At 30.6% G+C, this 13,755-nt stretch overlaps 1 protein-coding gene across 1 annotated transcript in view; it reads right to left on the bottom strand.

Annotated features, from left to right (window-relative positions):
• Nucleotides 1–616: 616 nt before the first annotated feature.
• Nucleotides 617–13,755, bottom strand: part of LOC126752946 (protein Star) — a 97,782-nt gene continuing 84,643 nt past the window's right edge. The window contains exons 3-5 of the mRNA XM_050463996.1: nucleotides 9,718–10,256; nucleotides 9,460–9,630; nucleotides 617–7,427 (exon numbers count right to left, since the gene is read on the bottom strand). Of these exons, the coding sequence (XP_050319953.1) occupies nucleotides 7,209–7,427; nucleotides 9,460–9,630; nucleotides 9,718–10,256 (929 nt within the window). The 3' untranslated portion in view covers nucleotides 617–7,208. The remainder of the gene's footprint in view (nucleotides 7,428–9,459; nucleotides 9,631–9,717; nucleotides 10,257–13,755) is intronic.

Below are 13,755 nucleotides of genomic sequence, written 5' to 3'. Positions count from 1 at the left end.
TATTTTTGGAATTACGATTTTTATTTGTAATATTTAAATTTTTCAATCTTTGTTTTATGCATGTATGCACATTATCGTTGTTGTTGCTGTTGTAGTGATAGCTTCTCACTTAAACTTATTTACGCTTTTAACTTAACTGTTAACTAAATTTAAATATATTTATATTTATATATACTAATATATATGTATATTCATTTATACGTGTATGCATGTACATATAAATTGTTTTAAAGCGAGGATTACAGATTTTCGTTAGAATTAATGGGGCGGGAGAATTAAAATTGTCAAGAAAACAAAAAAAATGTGCAAAATTTTTGTTCTTTCGGGAAATTTTGGGCGGTGAGTATAAACGGCGCGAGTGACAGGAAAGAATTAAATTAAATTAAATTTATATGTAATTAAATTAGCTATACAAATACATATGTGCAAGATTTAAGGACTGGTGCGCGCATAGCGTACGCTCGCTGATATTAACAACAATTGGAAATACTTTATACTTTAATTATAATTTCTTTCTGTTTACACATATCCGCTATTTTTACTAGTTGTACATATATGTACTATAAATGTATGTGTGTATATTTATATATATCGCATATTATAGTTTACTTGTGTAAATATTTAAGGCGACCAACGGCTTAGTCTGCGGTTTTTTGTTTGTTTAACGCACGAGTTTCGTGAAATATAATAATTTTTTCTTCATTTTTGCTGTTTGCTACTTCAATAATTTTCAATAATTTGCTTTTCCACTTTAACCAGCAATTTTACTTCGCTTCTCTGCGACTTTTTCTTAAATTTTTACCAAAAAAAATTTTAATTTTGTTGTTTTTGTTTAATGTGCTATTTGGACATTTGCATTATGCTTGTATGTTTGTATATGGGCGGATGAAGGAACACATATCAATGCATTACAATATATATAAATATCTTTCGTTTTCTTGCTTGCAATGAAAAATTAAATAAAATTCGTTGTTTTTGTCGTGTGTAAACTATAGTTAAAAGTAAAAAAAATAATATAAGTCTTTATGAGCAAAAATAATGCGTTTCGACGTGATGTGACTTGTAGTAGCAGCGCAAATTTACAGTTAATATGCATGTGTGCACTTAATAACAAAAACGAAAATAGCATATTGACGTTATAAATACGAATTACAGTTAGACATATAAATTTAGGCTTATTTTAAAAATTTACGCTAAGCTTAAGCCTAGACAAAAATATTTATAAACATATTTCTATATATAAATACTTAGAGCAAAAGGTAAATATAGTAAATGTTGTTGTATAAAGAGCGGAAAACATTGAACTAAAGCATTTAAGGGCACTGCACAAATAAATATATTTTATATTTATTTATTTTTTTATTTCTTTGATTTGATTTTTTATTTATTATTTTTATATTCATTTATTTATTTTCTTTTTTTTTATTATTATCATTTTTTTATTTTATATACTTTTTCTTTTAAGATATATTTTATATTTAATTATATTTTTTATTGTAAATATTTATTTATTCTTTTTATTTTTCTTTTCTTATAATATATTTAATATTTTTTTATATATTTGATATTTAATATTTAATTTTTTTTTTTTTTGTTATTATTTTTTTATTATTATAATTTTTTTTTTATTTCCTTGATTTAATTTTTTATAATTTTTATTATTTATTGATTGTTATTTTTATATTTCTTTTTATTACTTTCTTTTCATTATTATTTTATTTTGTATTCATATTTTTCTTTATTTATTTATTTTTTTCTAGTATTATTTTTTATTTCTTTGAATTTATTTTTTATATACTTTTATATTGTTATTTTTGTACACATTTTCGTATTTGTATTTTCTTTTTTCTATTTTTATTTTTTTATTTTAATTTTTTTTATTTTTATTTTTTATTTCTTTTATTTCATTTTTTATTTTTATTATTTTATACTTATTTACTTTTTATTAGAATTACATAATTTTTATAAACAACGAAATGACAGTTTTTTTCGCTTGCTTTGCACGTCACGCGTTTGCACTAAATACAGAAAAAAATATGAAAAAAGTTAAAAAAAAAGTTCTGAAACAATACATTTCTAAATGCCAACTATTTTTTTCATAAAATTCAAATTTTTTGCTAGATTTTTTTTTTGCATTCAGAATTGGTTTTTTATACAACTTTTAATTTTTTTTAGAAAATTTTATTATTATTTTTCGCATTTTTTTTTTCAAAATTCAAAATTTGTTTTTTTATAAAACTTTTTATTTCTTTCAGAAAATTTAGAATTTACCTGTAATTTTTTTAGAAAACTCAGATTTTTTTATATATTTTTTTTTTTGAGAATTCAGAATTCGTTTTTAACAAAACTTTTCATTTCATTCAGAAAATTTAGAATTTTTTTATAATTTTGTTTTTTTCAGAAAATCTAGCATTTTTTTTTATAAACATGTAAACGAGTGCTTTTCTTAATAAATATTAAGTCAAACGTTAGACATTTTTTATTAAAAACAAAATTGAATTTAGAAAACACTTTGAAATTAGAAAAAATTTAGAAAATGTTTATGAATATTCTTATGTACTCAGTAATTAAATGCATCAGTTAACAAAAAAAATTATGTAACGAAAAAAAATTAACATTTTATCAAAAATAAATTTTAATATTATTAAAAAAAATACATTTTCTCAAAAAAAAAAAATATGATTTTATCAAAAACAATATAAGTAAATAAAGATATTTAATAAATGCGCTTTGTTTTTCGTTTAATTTAATTTTTAAGCACTCGTTTCTGGCAAGAATCTTTGCAAATTTACATAATTATTATTTAAGTTTTTAATTAACTTGAAATTTAATTTTTATTTAATTTATTTTTAATTAAAATTAAAGTTTTTTTAATTTGTTAAATTCAAGTTTAATTTTTTTTTCAAATTTATTTTTTTTTAATTTTAAATTAAATTTTTTAAATTTTTTACTAAAATTAATATATTTTTTTATTTAATTTAATTTACTTTTTTTATTTATTATTATTATTTTTAATTTATTTTTTTGTTCAATTGAATTTTTAATTTTTTTATGTGTGCAAAGCAAGCGACACGGCTGTTCGAAGCGTTTAGTCATATGATCTCGCGTAGTGAAATGAGGCTAATGTTAAATAAAGAATGCATATACATATGCATATATTTATAAAGAAACTAAAGAGCTACCAAAGTGAGAGCAAAAAAAAATAACAAAAAAAAAAGTTTTAGAAAAAAAACAAAACAATTAAAAAAAATAACAAAAATTAAAAAAAATTTACAAAAATTCAAAGAAAAAATTATAACAAAAAACAAAACAATTAAAAAAAAAATAATAACAAAAAGTCAAATAATAACCATGACAACAAAAATACAGAAAAAATTTACTTTAGCCTTAATTATTTGCAATAATTTGCTTACGTAACTGTCATTTCGCTCTCAATATTTATTTTTATAATTTATTTATTATTTATTTTTCCTTTTTCATTATTTATTTTTATCACTTATATATTATTTATTTTTCTTTTTTAATAAAATTATTTTCAATATAAGCACACAATATCACACGTAAATGCATACAATGCTCATATAAAGCTCTGCTAAGCATACATGTATACCATCTAGGCATGCGTGTGTTTGGCTGTGTATTTTTAATATTTTCTATAATTACAATAATAATTAGCATTGATACAATAAATATGTATGCTTTTCATTACATTTTCATTCAACTGTTTGCTCTTGCTGTTAATGAGATACTGATAATGGTAATGTTAATGTTGTGTTATGTTAATGTCGATGATACAAAACTAATTTACATACATTTATATATATTTTTAATAATAAATACTATCGTACGGCTTCACGCAGCAGCAAAAGTTGAAACAAACATACAAAAAAAAAACATAAACAATTATCATTATTTTAGTGTAATTTATTTTTAACATTAAATGGTAGCTGTTCTTTTTAAAACTAGTTTTTTTAAGGTAGTTTATAGTTCTATAATTTATTTGTATGTGTTTATATTTGTATAGAAGTAACGAGTTGCTTGAGTGCTGAGAGGCTTTTGTGATTTTCAATAATTGTATTTATTATTGTTTTGTTTGCTTGATTTTTGTTTTTGGTTTTCATAAGTGGATAACTGGCTATGTATAGGTGTAGTTGGGCGCGCTAGCAGTTTTTGTAATTGTTTTCACTTTTATGTTTTAAAAAATATTTTTTTGCTATGACTGTTGTTTTTTTTAGGCTTTTTGTGTGAGTTTTGTTAATTTTATTTTGCGTGTAAACTATTTCGGCTTCAAATATTTATTTTCTTTAACTGTATTAATTTTAATAGTTGTATATATTGTTAACATATTTTTTTTTAACGCTTAGTGGTAAAATTTTGAATTACGAGTCGTACAAAAAACTTTTTGACCGCATTTTTTTAGGTTATGAGAAAAAAAAATTGTATAACGGCACTTAATGTTTTCAAATATTAAGTTTTGTAGTTGCAAATTTTTTAGCTTTAAACAAAAAAATGTATATAACGGTAATAAAAAGTGTTCAAATTATATATTTTTTAAGGAGGATTGCAGTTTTTTTTTTATTTTAGTTAACTTTTAAATAATATTATATGGTTTAGCGTAAATTTTGTAGTTTATAAATGACTTAAAAATCCAGCACTATGAAAAAATTAAAAAAAGCTCAAAAAAAAATATTTAGAGGCACAAAAATGGTTTGGCAGAAACGAAATCATAATTATGAAGTTACATAATACATATAATTATTTTGCAAAAAAAAAACGTGACCTTGCTACAGTCAATTTAAAGTTTTTTTTTAATTAAAATCGGTTTTTGAAATAGTTTTCGAATGCATAAAAGTCGAAAAAGCTGATTTTAAAATATAAAAAATCACTTTATCTTTTGAGTCGGGTTTTGAAATAGTTTTCGAATGAATAGCAGTCGAAAAACTGATTTAAAAAAGATAAAGCGATTTTTTTTTATTTTCAAATCAGTTTTTTCGATAGCTATTCTTTCGAAAATTATTTCAAAAATCGATTTTAACTAAAAAGAACGTGTATATATTATTGTAACGTAAGAAAAAAATATAAGAATTTTATTTAAATATACCGTTTATATATTGTGAACTATTTTTATTAACTTTTTTTTTCAAAAAAATATTTATGTTTTGATTTATAGCATTCATAAAAACTTCGAAAAAAACAAAAAAAATAGTATAACTGCTTTTCAGACGGAATATATAACGAAAAAATATATATTTTACTACATATAATACTGTTGCTGTAGCTGCTGCCATAATGCTTTGCATGAAAGTACCAAATTTCCCCACTGTTCGCTTTTTTATAAATTGTTTACTAAACATTGGTGAAATGTGCTTTGTATATAACATTTAATATATCTTTTAGCTGCCTATTTGCTGCATAGCTGCCCGCGCTTTTCCATTGCTGCCTGCTGTACTGTGTATTTATGTATAATATTTGAGGTTATGTCGCAATTTTAGCGTGCAAAATTATATTCTGCACCAAAAGCGCTGCAAGCAATCACTATAAAAAGAAAAAATATATATATATTTATTTTTTTATTTATAAAAATATATGCTTTTTCCTTTTCACTAGGAGCTGCCTATTGCATTTGCGTTCAAGTTAATACTCTAAGTTACATAATATATGTGTAATATTAATTTTTAAGCGTAAGCGCGCAAACACATAGTTATTTGGAGCTCACATTTTATAGCAGATTTTTTTCTATAAAATTATAGCAACTCACGCAGCGCTTTAAAGCAAATACATTTCGCAACAAAATCGCCGACGCAGCCTCGTGTATGTTGTGTGTGTTCGTGTGTGTGCGAATAAAGTGTCGCTTGGCTACTTTTTAAACAATAATTTGACAAACTAATAGCGAAACAGTCAGTTATTTAAATGTGCATTACCATAAATCTATAAATATATATATTTATACACATATGTAGAGCATATGTTTGTATATGCATGTATTATTATTTCAGTAACTGCTATTTTAACATTTAAAGTTTTTCATTTGTGTTTTTGTTTTTGCTATAATCAAAAATCTAAGACTCTCATTCACATACCATATTTTCTTTTGTTTTTGTTTTTTTTCTTCACTTCTCGTCAATTTAACTCGTTTAGGCAATAATTTAAATTTTCATAAAGCATTTTCTTTCATTTAATTAAATTATTTTTATATACTAAACTATGGTAAGTGTGCAAAGTAGACTAAATTATTAAATTAAATTATAATTATTATTTATACAACAGCGACAATTTGTAATCGTTATCGATTTTTCTGGCTAATTACGCTTACTGCTCACTTCTTTGCAAACATTGTTGCTCGTTTTTTGCATTTTTACATTTTTGTTTCTGTTTTTGTATTTTGTAACTTAAAAGCTAGCCATTAAAAGTAATAGTGAGAGTGATTGAAAACACAACAAAAATGCTATAATTTTGATGAATTCTCGATTCTTTTTTGTTTTTGCATACGCGTGAAACAATAATGATAATGAATTAACGCTGAATGAAGGCAAATGTTGCGTGCAGTTTTGCAAAAAATTGGAGCGTCTAAACGAGAAGACTCCACTTTATTTGTTATAAATACAAAATTCTTACTTAGTTCACTATAAATAGCTGCGTCGTTTAAGGAAATTACTGTTGCGCGCTTTCAACGCTTTCAAGTGCGTCTGCGCATGCGCGCGCTTCTGTTGATAATTTTTCATTTAATTTATTTATGACTCGCGTCGCCTTCATTCTCTACGCACCACCTAACGCAATTTGTGTGCTTTGCAAATTTTGTGTGTTTTTTATTATTTTTGTTTTTGTATATCGTTTCGCATTGCTTACTATTAGAACCTTGCAACACACGTTCAAGTCGTTTGCAATAGTTTAATAACGCACGCGCTTTTGCTTTTGCTATAATTACTTTGCTTTTCTTTTGGTTTACTAAAAAAAATTTTCGATTTACGTCTTTTGCTGCTCGTTTGTTGGTTTTTCTTCTTCTTCTTCTTATTTATATTCATAATTTCGCAGCAATTTTGCGCACTAATTAATAATTATTTTATTTGTTTTTGTGTTTTTAAGTATATTAAAGTAATAGCTTTGTTTTAGCAATAGCAACGGCGGCAATAGCTTATTTAACGGTATTTTCCCCAAATCGTTGGTTCGTTCACAGCAAGGCCGCCAACACCAACCGCAGTTGCTGCTAATTAAGGCGTTTTGAGTAATAGTATATCTTTTTTTCGTGTTCGACTCGTCGTTTTGATTCGTTGGTAGAAATAATTGCGACCGAAGGTCTTTTGTAATTTATACGATTTACCCGCTAGGAACTTGGTTAGCTCGTTTACGTAGCCTCTGGCTATGTCCTCTGTTAGGTGTATGGATATCACCTCGATTTGTACCCGATCGAAAGGTAGCGTTTGTAGGATCTGTAGGGTGGTAGAGAATTCCGTTAGAATGGTGAAGAAGTCAAATTAAAAATTTAAAAAATTATATATGGATCTTAATTTTATAAAAACTAATAGATATTTTACAAATTATATTCTAATTATTATTAATAAAACTGAATAAAAGACTCAACGACTGTTCAACGAAAAAAAAATATTGCCTTTTTCGGCAAAATACATTTATTAATTGAAAAAACAATGAAAAATGTTAACTTCGGTTGCACCCTTCGCGAATAGAAAAGATTTCTTACAAGAACTTCATTTTGATCGTTCAGTTTGTATGGCAGCTATATGCTATAGTGGTCCGATAACGGCGGCTCAGACAAATGAGCAGCTTCTTGGGGAGAAAAGAGCGAGTGCAAATATTTCAGATCGATATCTAACAAACCGGGAACTGCGTATCTAGTTTGATGTCTTCAATTGACAATTTATGTTTTCAATTTACTCAAAACGGTTACCCCGGAGCGGTCGTTTGAATTTGCTAAATAGCCAGAAGTCATACGGAGCTAAATCAGGTGGTTGCGGCACGATGCTGGTTGAAAATTTGGCCAAAAAAGTTTGCATCATCATGGTTCCAAAACCAAGAGTTGTCGACCCATAATTCTGGCTTTTTTTACGCATAACTCTGAAATAGTATTTCTTGTTGACAGTTTGGTCGGTTGGAAGGAACTTGGAGTATACCACACCTAGATAATCGAAGAAAACTGTCAACATAACCTTTAAATTTGACCTGCTTTGTTGTGGTTTTCTCGGTTTCGGCTCATCTTTGCCACGATATTCGGCCGATTGATCTCTGTTTCCGGGTCGTAAGCATAATTCCAAGACTCATCGCCAGTAATAATACAATTCATGAGATCCTGTTAGTCGGATAGCACTGTTTCACAGACGTTAATGCGACGCTGTTTTTTTTTTAATTGAGTGATTTTGGAACTAATCGTGCTTTCACTTTTCTTAAGTCCAAATGATCTCTCAAAATGGTTTCTCCGACTGATAATCGTCCATTCTCAAGCACCAATTCCTTTATTTTATTAACGTGTTGATCACAAGTTGATGTTGATGGCCATCCTGGACGTGTTATCGACCCTCTTTGAATAATTTTTACCAATCAAAAACACTTCTACGCAACAAACCATTATCACCAAAGGCCTTTTTCAATATTCTGAATTTTTTAGCACCAGAAATGCGATTCCGCCCATAAAATTTAATGGAACTTCTTTGTTGAAAAATTTCATTCATCGCAAAAATCGCCAAATGCACTTTATATATGTACTTCCGAATGATTATTTTGTTGTGAAGTTTAGCACACATGACACTGACCAACATAAAAAAAAATAATAATACGTCGAATGGATTTTCGCGCAAAATGTAAATTAAAAAGTCTTACTATTTTTTGCCCACAGCAGTACGTAATGAGTTTAAAATTATAATTGAAAGATATTAGAACCTCTAGCGAACTGTATATCCGATTTTCGAAAATGTTGGGACAATCAAGTTGCTGTTCATTAAAACTGATAATCTTCAAAATAGTATTATATGAAAAATAGGCGTGAGGGCACAATAGACCTAAGGTCGCAGTGCATTCCTCGTTTATCAATCAATCGGTGAACACGCCTATTTGTGTTCACCGATTTATTCATAATGACTAAGGAATATGTTCAAAATTGACTTGACATCGGCCAAGAGAAATATACAAATTTAACGAAAAGTTGTCGCCGATAAGACCTTATACCAATTATCTGTATGCAGGTCTCATATATGTAACCCTCTCAACTTCTGCTTACATTTCTTTCTTGTGTTCTTGGGAATAGCAGGAAGTTTTGCTGAACAAAAATTGCACCAAAGAAACTCGGAAAAACTCACAAGGAGATCTTTCTTAATATAACGCATTAGAAGGTCATAATTATAAAATTAAAAATAAGAAAACATTATAAAACTAAATGAGTAACAAAATTCTTTCCAAAAAAATTATATCAAAGAACATATTTTAAATAAAAGCAAATACGTTTATGCATACCTCCAATTCATGCCCATGAACGCCCAAACTCAGCAGATCATATGTCACACGATTGCACGCTAACATTAGCGAATATAATGGAAAGCATTTGACGCGCGAATTGAACCACGACGTTTCCTCATCCAGCAGACTATTGATGCGCACCTCCGACTCTTCGTTGTGTATGGTAACCTAGCGGCAACGCGAACATGAAAAAAGCAAAACAAAATTTTAATTTGGAAATAAAAACAACTGTTCCGACGCTCACACAACACTCACCTCTTTGGGATACGGATTGGGCGATATGCATGCGTGCACCACCTGCAGACCCGGCCGTTGCGCGTTCTGTTTGCGCAATGTAAAGAAACGACGCGGTTCCGGTTCCACCACCAAGCCCGCCCAATTCAATGTTGCCGCCAGCCATGGTGCAGTCATGAGATGACCCATCGCACCGGGCAGTGACTGTATGAAGGCGCCATTCTCTTTGCCACCCACCAGATCGGCGACGTAATGCGCCATTTCGGCCGTGAGACCTTCATAGTGATTACTGAAATTGAAATGCGTCGTTATAGCGCCGCTGGCGGCAGCAGTTAATCGCGCCACACCAGCTGCAGCAGTCGCTGCTGCTGCGGCCGCCGCTGCCGCTACCGCCGGTGACGCAGTGGCATCATCGATGGGCGCATTCTTCACGAAGTGCATGGGATATTTGCGCATATGGATTTCGCGCAGGAATGCTATTAGTGTGGGATCATCTTGTGCTACGCCGAAGAATTCATAATCGCGCGACATATTCAGTCGAAATTGTTTATGACGAATCTCTGTAAATAAATTGTGGAATAAAAAAAAATTTTAGTTAATTGTTTCTAAGTAAATTTTTGTGTATTTATATGCATGTAAATAATGTTGTTGCACTATTTTTAAAATCCTGAAATCACTAGGGTTTTCTCGGAAAAAGTGTTTACAATTTAATAATTTTGCATTTCAATTTTAAATTTTCAAATTCTGAGGAATTTAGTTAATACCGTACAGCGCCGGAAGTGATAGAAAAAAAGATAAATTAAAATAAATACAAAACGGTTAAAGGTTCAATATACTATACTATACGGGCGGTCCGTACTTAATCTCATCGGCCGATGTTGACATTATCGCAAGGCATAGCATCGGGCTCGGACTTCTGTTCTGGCCGCGTGTAGCAGCGTAAGTGGCCACGAATTTTAGAAAAATTGCAAAAAACCAATATCGGTCGGATGTTTACATTCTTATTTCTGGAAGCCATATTGGGCATGAGAAAGCTGTCGACGCGATGGCTGCCATGTTTGCACACTCAACAATCGCAATCGAGAGATCACTTCATAGCAGTCATTGGCTGGTACTTACTAGAAATCAGGCATGAGTTGAAGTGGTGAACTTCACCTGGCGTACCTGCTCCGAAGAAGACAAAGACTATCATATTGGCCGAAAAGGTGACGACCACTGTTCTATACAGTTCAAGATTAGTGATCCATATCGACTACTTTCATTAACACATGAGATTTATTTTGATATAAATACATGAACCAATTGTTCAATATCTGTAAATTCCATACATGCCTTCTGATGGTGAGGTCTATAATATGGAATGAACTCTTTAAGGACAAACGTAGATAGTTTATACAGCGGCGGATTCAAAGTGGGGGAAAGAAATGGAGGAATCGATTGATCTGGCAAAGGCATCAAATATGATATATACGCTACTTGTAACGTTCCAAAATTGAAAACAAAAAGCTGAGAAACATTTCAGGCACGAAAAAATGGGAGGCAGAACTGAAAATTGACGAAGAAATCTGCGGCCGACAAACAAAACGCAAAAATTTCTGCGTGAGAACTTACGTAGAATACTACAGTGTCTCAGTGTACATTCCTCTGTTGGATACAATCGGCGAAGATTTGAAGACGCGCTTTGCTAGTGAAGTAATCCAGAAAAATAATGTGCTTTAAAAACCAAAAAATTTAAAATCTTATTGACTGCTTGATAAATAGATTCAAAGTCCTTTTGGATAATGACAACGTGGTGCGACGTTTGAAGCTCAAAGGTGAACTTAATCACTGGCAGTGCCATGGGGGCAGAAGCAAAAGTCAAAAAACAACAAGTTACCGACTACCTCATTGGAAACGTTGAAGAACTGCGATTTAGACCTATACCACATAATTCATAGTTTCATCTTCGCATATTCTGCACACTTCCTGTGTGGAATACGAGCTCTGAATGCTCTTTTTCGATTTCAAAGCTGCTTTTGACAGCACGAAAAAGAGCTGCCTTTATGTCTGAATTTGATTTCCATGTAAAACTAACACGGCTATGGAAACTGTCTAATTCGAGCTGCAGAGCTTAAACGAGCTGGTACAATCTTCTATAAGATATCATATAGATAATTTCGTCTATCTTGGAACCCGTATTAATACCAACGAGAATGTCAGCCTCGAAATCTAAGACAGAATAACATTTGCCAACAGGTGCTACTTCGGACTGAGTAGGCAATTGAGAAGTAAAATTCTCTCTCGACGAACAAAGACCAAATTTTATATGTACATAAGTCATTCATTATTCCCGTTCTGCTATATGGTGCAGAGGCATGGACGATTGACGTTACGAGTTTTCGAAAGAAAGGTTCTACGGAAGATTTATAGTCCTTTGCGCATTGGCAACGGCGAATATCGCATTCGATGGAGCGATGAGCTGTATGAGTCATACGGCTCTGGAGAAGGACCTGGCTGCGCTTGGAATCTTCAATTGGCACCAAACAGCGAGAAGGAAGAACGATTGGCGCGCTGTTGTAAACTCGGCTATAACCGCGTAAGCGGTGTCTACGCCAATAAAGAAGAAGAATTTTGTTGAAGGTTAGGTCTAACTACGAAATATATCGGATGAACTTTTTAGACCCTCTGGTATAAGCATAGGTTACCGAGATTAGAACTTAAACTCTCCTACACTACCTAGGCGGTACAATATTGGCATAGATTTACTGCAAAGACCAATGATGAACAAAATGGGGCACCGCTTTCTACGAGCTGAAGAAAATTTAATCAGATATTGAAGGTTTAACTACCAACATAGATCAAAGATTTCCATCATCGTCCTTTTCAGTTTTGAAAAACGAACTTAAAAATAGAAATTCACTTAAATTTCACGTATTTAATAACACGATTTGTCCACCCATTTCATTTCAAAACCATTAGAGCTTAATTACCCCACAATTACTTTGAGCAAAACGAAAAAAATAAAAGCGTGTCCTTGCAAAAATTACCTAATCAACATAAAGATATGAAATCATTACATTATATAATATAAAGCTAATAAAGCAACACAAACGCCCTCAATCCGTTGTTAGAACAACAAGAAAAACAACAGTAATATATAATAGAAGAAAAAACAACAACAAAGCATTAATAATTGCGAAATGCTTAGTGCAAATTTATATACTCGCACGATCCAGTCCAATGGTTTATTTGACTTTCACATGCTATGCCCAAATGGCACAACAAAACGCCGACACCAAAACTATTGCAGCCGGCAAAAGGAAAAACGAACGCAAAAAAATAACAAAAAATGCAAATAAATGCGAAAAATATGTTAAAAAGTAAAATAACTGGCGCACATTTGAATAAATTACAAGCTGTCAAAGTTGAAGGTGAAAGCGGCACGCCCCCGCACGGCACTGGCTGCGGCGCTGAGGTAACCGATTCGCAACATATTATGCCACCGACGGGCAGCGAAGCGTTTGTTGGCGCGTCGAGGTGGTAATAAAACGCAAACGAAAGGATAATAAAGGCGAAAGGATACGTGCCACATACGCAAACATATGTACATGTGCGTATGTGTTGGGTATAAAGGAAGTGTGTTCGGAAATGGGCAAAAGGTGTTAGTTGCTTGGTAATTTGAAAATGCCCGCAGCAGTTTTCACACCCATTTAGCCAGCGCTACTAACTTGTAGTGACCGTTAGAGTTGCAAAAAACAATGTGTGTGTATGTGGCAACGATACGTGGCATGTACCGTGTTGTACTCTTTTCGGACAATGTTTGCTTTTAATTTTCTATGTAATTTTCTAACATTTTCAATTTCTGTTTACTCACTCAACAAACCGCCCACTTTTGGCCAACCAACTACTATTTACGACAGCACTTTGGTCTAACGATTTTAAAGTTGTTCTATAACATTATAAAGTTTACTTTCAACACTTGCAATAAAGTAGGTGTACAATGGAAATGTTTATAGTGTACTATGGTAATAATTTATTTTATGACAAGGTTAGGTGGCAAGCACAAAAACGGAAAAAATT

Source organism: Bactrocera neohumeralis, chromosome 3 (assembly GCF_024586455.1).
Source record: "Bactrocera neohumeralis isolate Rockhampton chromosome 3, APGP_CSIRO_Bneo_wtdbg2-racon-allhic-juicebox.fasta_v2, whole genome shotgun sequence".
Lineage (NCBI taxonomy): Eukaryota > Metazoa > Arthropoda > Insecta > Diptera > Tephritidae > Bactrocera > Bactrocera neohumeralis.
The sequence above is the reverse complement of the archived record's forward strand: the minus strand, read 5'-3'. Positions and strand labels throughout refer to the sequence as shown.